An 8,943-nucleotide genomic window follows, 5' to 3' on the forward strand; every position below is an offset into this window, starting at 1 on the left:
GAGAATGATTATGTCCTGACTTTGTCAGAAATCATTTCGAGTGCTTGTGAATGCTCAATAGTGTCCCATTTGTGATTAAAAGATTTTGGTGCGTGGTGGAAAAAGGCGGAAGAAAGTTGTAATCTAGAGTCTGAATTTATATAATAAGGATTAGGTGGTGCTGCCGATCTCTAGGATGTTGACTTTCACCCTTGACAATTTGTTCTGCACATCTCTATCGCTGCTTTAGTTGCTACTAGTTTTAGTATCTATGCAAGCTCAATGTCACACTGAAGAGTTTCGAGAAGCTGAGTTACATGAAAGACTCTTTTTCTTCGTTTCGAAATGATTTCTCTGATACGACAGCCTTGTGCTCTCTGACGTCCTTTTTTCTGCCATACCTTTGTCTTTTTCTGTTCTTCTTAGGCACATGCTTAAGTTCCCATCTTTTCCTCCGCTGAATTCTTTCCGTTCTCCCAGTTCTCTCATTGTTCCTGGAGTAGAAAGAATTTTCCTAGTTTAAGGAAAGAAGCCTGATTTTCTCTTGAGCATCAGATTGGCAATGGAGGATGCACTTATCTTTGATTGCCTTTTAACATCATGCGGGAAGTCTGGTGTTGAAATATGGCAGTAGGAAATATCAATGCTATAGCCTATAGTCTCCGCTGCTATAAAGGAGGATTGTAGATAAGATCAGAAGACTTGGTGCAGATTCAAAGTCAATGAACTTAATTGCTTCTTAAGACAACTCAGAAGAAAATTTCTTGGGAACCTGCCAAGTCGGGAAATTTAATTTGAATTTGCTGCAACTTTGAGAAGCTATTATGGGAGTTCTTCCCAAGTTGAATTTGGTGAAGATTAATATGGCATCTTGAAGCCATCCATCCATCCACAAGCTTTGATTTTTTTGTAGAGTAATGTTATACATCACACTACCGTTCTACTTGTATCTCACTATATATAATATGGTGGACAAGTCTTGAATGGAATTATTATTACTGAATAGTTTAGTTAGGATTTTGACAAGGAATAGCTAGTTATGAAATAGTAATTTATCAAAAGCGATAGGAATAGTTATTGCTTGAGTGGGTAAGCAAAAGAATTTTTCAAACAAATTCCCTTGAAAACTAGTATGGTGATTGGGGGCCGTCCACCTCCCTTGACCCTGGGGTTTCTAACCGAACATAAATGAGCATCCTTAATAATCATACCTATTCCACAAATCAAGAGCATTGATCCTTAATATGTTATATTTCTGTTGTGTTCGTTTCCCACTCACTTTTAACTCTGTCTAGTTACTATAATTTGCATTTGCATAGGAAAGCAAAGCAAAACAGAAAACCGGTGAAACTAACAAGAGAATAGCGAGTGTCAGTTGCTAAAAGAATGAAAACTGTAAAAAGGCTAGAAATAGCAGAAGATTTCCATGGAATATGGCGATGTTGATTTTGGTCCATTGAGACGATCATAGGATGATAATGTAGTCAGACCAGAAAATATGGGGAATATGCAGGGCATATATTCCGCAGGGCATATATTCCGGTCTATTTTAAGGAAATTCTCATTCATATAAATTATCGAGCCCACACAAATCTCTCCACTGTCCATTGTCATCCCTGTCTGTCTCTCACAGGCAACACGACAGGCTAAATCAGGTCAGTCACTTCTTAACTTCTACACATTTTGTGTTGTTCTTCCGTCTGATCTTAGAATCTTTTGAAGGCGCTTTATGACGTCTCATGATAATTGAATATTCTTGAAATATTATTTCGTACATCATATAGATGATCCTGACCCGAATCTATTCATTTTAGGCAAGGAAATCGTCAAAAATAAGTTTTCTATTTTGAATGGGAAAAAAAAAAAAAAGAGGAGAAATTAAGGAGCCAACTCAATGCTTGCATTTATATGTATACTTGGGATTCAAAATTTTCTTAAAGAATTCAAAAGGAACAAAAAAAAACATTTAGCTCTCTTTTCGGAATTTGAGAAGTTCGGGGAAAATGGAAAGAAAGTACTTGCGTTGGAAAGTTTGTGATTATATAATACTTCTTCTGGCCCTTCCATTTGTTCTTTGTATATCTGTTTATAATTCTGTAATTTTGATTCACGTAATATTCCTTTCTGTATATCGTGAAGAAATGTGAAGTTTTTATGTCCATTTGGTACACATGTTTGCATTCATGAATTCATGCATGCCACATTTCTAAAGAAAACATCGAATGATCCTTGTTGAAAGTTTGTAATGTGCATGTGGCTAAACGCTCTTATACATGCAGCTCCAACAGATAGCAGAGAAAAGTTAAGAGCTTGTCCGTCAAGGAGAGAGGTTGAGCAAAAGACAAGGCAGATTCGAAAGTGAGGCAGCCAACCATGGCCAAAGAGCAATTGAAGGTGCTGAATGCGCTTGATGTTGCCAAAACGCAATGTTACCATTTTACTGCAATTATCATTGCTGGAATGGGGTTTTTCACGGATGCATATGATCTATTCTGCATATCCCTTGTCACCAAATTGCTTGGCCGCATCTACTACCATGTTGATGGGGCAGCAAAGCCCGGCACATTGCCTCCCAATGTATCAGCTGCTGTTAATGGGGTAGCACTCTGTGGAACACTCGCAGGCCAACTCTTCTTTGGATGGCTTGGTGACAAGATGGGCCGAAAGAAAGTCTATGGCTTGACATTGATGCTCATGTTCTTTTGCTCCATTGCTTCTGGTCTTTCCTTTGGTCACAACGCAAAAGCTGTCATGAGCACTCTTTGTTTCTTTCGGTTTTGGCTTGGTTTTGGCATAGGGGGTGACTACCCACTTTCTGCAACCATTATGTCTGAATATGCTAATAAGAACACTCGTGGAGCCTTCATTGCAGCAGTGTTTGCCATGCAAGGGTTTGGCATTTTGGGTGGTGGTATATTTGCTATTATAATGTCTTCCATATTCCAGGCCGAGTTTGGTGCTCCCACTTACGAAGTTGATCCAGTTGCCTCCACTGTCCCACAAGCAGATTATCTATGGCGAATTATTCTAATGGTTGGTGCACTTCCCGCTGCGCTCACATACTACTGGCGCTTAAAGATGCCCGAAACTGCTCGTTACACAGCCCTTGTTGCCAAGAATACAAAACAGGCTGCGTCTGATATGTCAAAGGTTCTGCAGGTTGACATTGAAGCAGAACAGCAATCGAATGAGCAGCCAAGAGCTGACTTTGGTTTGTTCTCTAAAGAGTTTGCTCGTCGCCATGGACTCCACTTGCTTGGAACAAGCAGCACATGGTTCTTGCTTGACATTGCATTTTACAGCCAAAATCTATTCCAAAAGGATATCTTCAGTGCAGTTGGATGGATTCCTCCGGCAAAGACCATGAATGCCATCGAGGAGGTCTTTAGAATCGCAAGGGCACAAACACTAATTGCTTTGTGGAGTACCGTGCCAGGCTACTGGTTTACAGTGGCTTTAATTGACAGGATTGGAAGGTTTGCCATCCAACTGATGGGTTTCTTCTTCATGACAGTGTTTATGTTTGCCCTGGCTTTTCCTTACAACCACTGGACTCACAAGGATAACCGCATTGGGTTTGTGGTTATGTATTCCCTTACTTTCTTCTTTGCTAATTTCGGGCCTAACGCAACCACATTTGTCGTGCCAGCTGAGATTTTCCCAGCCAGGTTACGGTCTACTTGCCACGGCATATCTGCAGCATCGGGAAAGCTTGGAGCTATGGTGGGTGCATTTGGTTTCTTGTATTTGGCTCAGAACCAGGACAAGGCCAAGGCAGATGCAGGGTACCCTGCAGGCATTGGGGTGAAGAACTCACTCATTGTGTTGGGTGTCATCAACCTCTTGGGCTTTCTGTTTACTTTTCTAGTGCCCGAACCAAAGGGTAAATCATTGGAGGAGATGTCTGGTGAGAACGAGGGTGACAATTGAGCAGGAACAGAATAAGAGCAGCCAGTAGTTCACAACAAAATGCCCATTTGGGTGATCTATTTTTTTCTTCAGAAAATTTTGAATCATGTCGTAGTTTGTACGTTTGATTAAAAAAATGGATTATTTTTCCTGTGTTGCTATATTTATTAAAATTATCTTATTTGCATTCTTCTCCCTCTTCAACTCGGCAGAAAGTAATTCTTTTCTACAAAATAATGACCTTTCTCTAGCATCATAACAGAGTCATTTTATCATGTTTTTTTTATCCAATGAACTGTCCGACCTTAATTGGCTCTCCGACCTTTGTTGAAGTCTACCTCTATTCAATCCTAGACACTCAAAATATAAATTAAACTCTGAAGTTTGAACAGCAGTAGGCTTGGCTTGTTCTAGAAGTTTTGAGCATGCTCTGGCAAAAGCACGTTTGCAAGCTTCTTGATGGCTAACGAGTATGGAATATAACTGCTAAGGTTCCGGTTTCTTTAAGAAAATTTGTCTGAGGAATGAAAGGGAAAATGGGGAATACATAGTTGCAAAATATTTCAGGTTCCTCTGGGAGACTTTTCTACTCTGTTTGCTCGCAAAACTTGGGACTTTGGGGTTTGCATTTGGGTTCTCGAATTTCTCTAAGAACCGGGTCAAGACCAATGGTACGTAAGGGTTTTGCTCCTCCCGTTGGGGGTAATCAACTTCCCGCTTATGACATTTTCTCTTGTGGAACCTAAAGCAAAGAGGAAGAGAAGGGTGGAAATTAAGGAGGGGAGGGTAAGAATAAGAGCAATTTTTGCCGTTTCCCATACATCTTCAGACATGTTTTACATGCCAATATACATGGAGTTTCTACATATCCTTTTACAGGTACATCCTTTGTATACCAACTTTCATAAGATTACTTACATCAAGAGTTTCCAAAAACCACTTTACAAACTCATCTTTTCACCTGAGGATAGGCAAACAAGAAGGAAAGTGACTTTCTCCATCATCTCTGTTATCAGATAATATTAGCCTAAAACTAATGTGCCTCACAGATGTCAATTTATTCACGGATAGTGCAATGCTATACTGTGCCTGATAACTATTTCATAAATTTAAAAACCATAGCAGATCTCCTCTCCAAGGAAGAAAACTCTAAACAGCAGAGACCATTCAGTGTGCACGGTCTCTAAGCACTTCAAGATCCATCTCCATGGGGTCAGTAGCCTGAATCTCATAATGGACACCATCCAGCTCCCGTCTGAACCTGTCTCTAGATGTGGCATAGAGCATCTTGGCACGGATTCGTGAGGATGAAGGAGACCTGATAGGAATGTCATGCAATGAATCATTAAGAATGAGATCTTAATAGCAGAACCACTCAAATACTAAAAGTATAAAATGTGTCATTACCGTAGGATAAAACATAAATACCAAAATCCACAAACACATAAAGAAAACTAGGACCAATGTTTGATGCTATGCAACTGCCTGGAGGCTTGAAAAAGAATAGCATTGGATCATTTAAAAGTCATCCTCCAACTTCTACCAGCAAAACAAGACCACCTAGAATATATTGCAAAACGAAAAAATGGAAAAATGTAAAACAGTTGTCTGCGTATGGTCCTAGTCACACTGGCAGTACATCCATTAGTCCAAAACAAACAAGAAATACAGAACCAGATCATCAAGAATAGAGCTTAGGAGAAGTTTTACAGATGCAAATCATTGGTTGCTAAATAACAAAGTATGATAAGATCCAGATTTCTAAATATATTAAGTACAAGTTTTTTAAATCGAAAATTCGCAAAAGCCTTGAAAAACTACATAAATTGACATCAGGAACAGATTGTAAAACTAAAAGGACATTCTTCATGGTCAATTAATGCATAGCAATGGAACACAACAAGAACAGTAGCATAATTTCATTTAACAAAAGAAACCAAATAATTAACATATATATGATGAGTGCATGCCCCATGACCCTATAATCTTATCAGTTACATACAAAATTACCCCATTTAACTTCACAGGTTGACTACAGTTAAATGGAAATTTGTTAACTTCAGAAAGATCAGACATCCATACTACTGCCTGATTTGCCAACGCATAACAATGGATGATTTAAAAAAAAAAATCTATCACTGATCAAATATTTCTCTATGAATATTAAGAATCGGAATTTGAAGAAGGGGAACAAGGAGTCCTCAAACCACAACAGATTGAGGAGAATTTGTTCAATCACAAAGTTTGGGCTCCTGGAATATGCACCCTTCTAGTTTCTTTTGAAGATGAAGCAGCATGAAACATAGCTTTAATATAGCAAGAGACTACCTATTAAAGTATGGAAGAATAAGGGCATCCCATATTTAACAATCATACGGAAGAAAATTGCATGCTTATAGCAACTACCGCTATTCTCGCAACAAATCTCCTTATGCCATTCCCAAACCTGTGAAGTATGCAGCCTAAATATGCTGTATATCAAGAAATACCACAAATTAAGTGTAACGTTTAAGTTCAGATGACGATAGACTGATATCAACAGAATAAGCATGTCTAAAATTACAACAAAGATAAATCATTTTTAACAAAAAATTGTATCCAGAAAGTCAAAGCAAGTAAGTCCTGAGGCTGCATAAAAGATCTTAGAAAGACGAAAAAGAGACTAAAACTAAAACTAAATCTAAACCCAGATAAGTTTTTAAATGCTGGATATTATGAGTGCATGGATGTGTTAAGTCAGGTCAAATAAATAAAACACAAACGAGAAAAACAACAGAATGAATTAACGATGCAAGAAGTATTGACAGAGTAGGTGTGGATTCACTTTTCATTGTGATTTTAACATATATTTAATAAATTAATGACGATAATTGCCATGTCTCATGAGGATAATATAAGTGCTTATTTATTGGTTACCCTCTCATAGAGAAAGTGATAATATCAATGGAAATGAAATATGCAGAGATTATAGGCGAAACCTTACCATGCGATGAAGAATATCTTGCTCTTTTGACAGTTATCAGAAGTCACGAAATCATAGTCGTAAACAGCATATCGGCAATCATTCTCAGGTAAAGCTGCAGTGAAATCATCATAATTCTCAGCTGGATCACCTGTCTTCTCAACCACAACCTCCTTTTTATTCTCATCAACCTTAAAAATCACATATCGGTGAACCTTCTTCCACTTCAATTCGAAAAATGTGTTTTTGGTTTGATCACCAACACCCATGCCCCACGAAGCGTTTGGCTGAAAACGAAATCAAATTGCATCACATAATTTTTCAATCTAAAACTTCAGAATCTAGACAACAGCGTGCACATTAATAATATGAAGCTATTAGTTCCTTTTTAGCCAGCAAGAAGCTCCAAACCACTTGTCATAAACGATTGAAATTTGTATTCCAGTGTTCCACAACTTGGAATAAGATTTTTTTACACAAGGGATCTAATGATAGATTTTATTTGATGACAAGATCATACCTGAAGCAAATATTGATACGATAGCACAATCGATACCGCAAATCAAATCATGATAAAAAGGTTTCAATTAGTGTAAACAAATAAATAATAATCTTCTGTACTTCCTGGGCATGCAGCAAAGATCATGCTTTATTCATGAAATAACGGTTTCAAACTTAGATTCACAGATAGAATACAGTTTCTTCATAGTTAGGCAGCACGATCAAAGAGTTATTGATTCATGATCAATTGTAAACAGGATAATGAAAATGTTGGAGTTGCATTCATTGAAGTGATCTAGAGCAAATATATAAGCTCTATCAGTCTGCAGAGGACTCAGGTTTTCAATTTTCCGCGAACCAAGAACACACCAAGCAATTAAAAAAAAAAAAAAATCCTTCACTAAATGAAAAAGAACCCATTTTTTGATATTTTCCTGACCTTCATCGGCAAGCAAAATCAAACAGAAAAACAAGTGATCTAACTTTTCATGCAAGTTGAATAAAATGAGCGGTGAAAAGAGAACTCGTCAAAATATAACTGAAAAGGAAAAGAAATCTTCGATTTTAAGTAAATATGCTTAACACATGAACCTATAATTTTATTCATGGTTGTTGCCAACAGACTAATAGAAGTAGAGAGCAGAGAGAGAGAGACCCGGTTGAGCCATCTGAAAGACATGATATCCAAGAGCGGTGAGCTAGACGAGCGAAGAAGAAGAAGAGAAAGCAAAGTGGTGGATTGTGTTTGGACGGAAAGAAAAACTATTATGAGAAAGGGTCAGAAGAGAGAGCAGGGACCCAGAATAGTGGTGGAGAAAAACAACAAAAAACAAAATGGGAAAACTGCCAAGAAACCAAAGACGACTGAACCTTCCTCGATCTCTCTCTTTATTGCCTTCGTTTTCTTTTCAAAAAATTCGGATTTTTCGAGGAGAGGAAGGTTGTGTGCATGTACTGCTCTACAGCTCTGTTCTTATCTTACAATCGAAAAAAAGACTAAAAAAGACTAATCCATCGTATGGACCATGCCTTGTAAGGGATACAGGCAGGGGTCTAAAGGGCAAAAAATTATCCTTTTTTTTTTTCTTTTTTTGTCTCTTTGGGTTAGAATATCGGCAAATAATTAAACAATAAATTATTGTTGTCATTAATAATAGTTATTATTTATTATTATTAAATGACATGAAATAGACAATAAATACGAGGGCATAGATGAAGTTGGCAACTAAAGTCAATCCATGAGGTGGATTATTAAGAAACGGTTTAAAAAAATTTAAGGAGTAGAGTTGCATAAAATTATAAATTTTTGTTTGAATTTTTAGTGATATTATTTCCATATATATTTCTTTTATAAATGGAAATTCATATTTATTTATTTTACTTATGTGGCTTATCATTAATTGCATGAGAATAAAATTGGTAAAAATCCCTTGAATTTACTATGAGTTTGAATTAAATAATATTCATATTTATTTATTTTAAATAATATTATATATAATCGTAGAGTGCATAACTGACTCGCAATTGTTATGTAATTATTTTGAAAAATAGTAAAAAAATTCATGTGAATTTTGTATTTATTTTTTATTTTT

At 37.0% G+C, this 8,943-nt stretch overlaps 2 protein-coding genes across 3 annotated transcripts; one reads left to right on the forward strand and one right to left on the reverse strand.

Moving 5' to 3' along the window:
- Nucleotides 1–1,476: 1,476 nt before the first annotated feature.
- On the forward strand, nucleotides 1,477–4,075 carry LOC122305324 (probable inorganic phosphate transporter 1-7). 2 transcript variants are annotated; one of them, XM_043117744.1, is made up of 2 exons: nucleotides 1,477–1,634; nucleotides 2,259–4,075. In XM_043117744.1, exon 2 carries the CDS (start codon nucleotides 2,353–2,355, stop codon nucleotides 3,907–3,909), a length of 1,557 nt encoding a protein of 518 aa, XP_042973678.1. In that variant the 5' UTR covers nucleotides 1,477–1,634; nucleotides 2,259–2,352; the 3' UTR covers nucleotides 3,910–4,075. The 2 variants fall into 2 exon arrangements, with proteins under 2 accessions (XP_042973678.1, XP_042973679.1); XM_043117745.1 differs by having other exon boundaries at nucleotides 1,582–1,634; nucleotides 2,268–4,075.
- Nucleotides 4,076–4,681: 606 nt separating this feature from the next.
- LOC122305325 (actin-depolymerizing factor-like) lies at nucleotides 4,682–8,293 on the reverse strand. The gene is made up of 3 exons (XM_043117746.1): nucleotides 8,007–8,293; nucleotides 6,872–7,137; nucleotides 4,682–5,206 (listed from the first exon to the last, which is right to left on the reverse strand). The coding sequence occupies exons 1-3, from the start codon at nucleotides 8,028–8,030 to the stop codon at nucleotides 5,056–5,058; spliced, it is 441 nt and encodes a 146-aa protein (XP_042973680.1). The 5' UTR covers nucleotides 8,031–8,293; the 3' UTR covers nucleotides 4,682–5,055.
- Between the last annotated feature and the right edge of the window lie 650 nt (nucleotides 8,294–8,943).

The sequence above is a fragment of the Carya illinoinensis genome, chromosome 3 (genome assembly GCF_018687715.1).
Source record: "Carya illinoinensis cultivar Pawnee chromosome 3, C.illinoinensisPawnee_v1, whole genome shotgun sequence".
Taxonomy (NCBI): domain Eukaryota; kingdom Viridiplantae; phylum Streptophyta; class Magnoliopsida; order Fagales; family Juglandaceae; genus Carya; species Carya illinoinensis.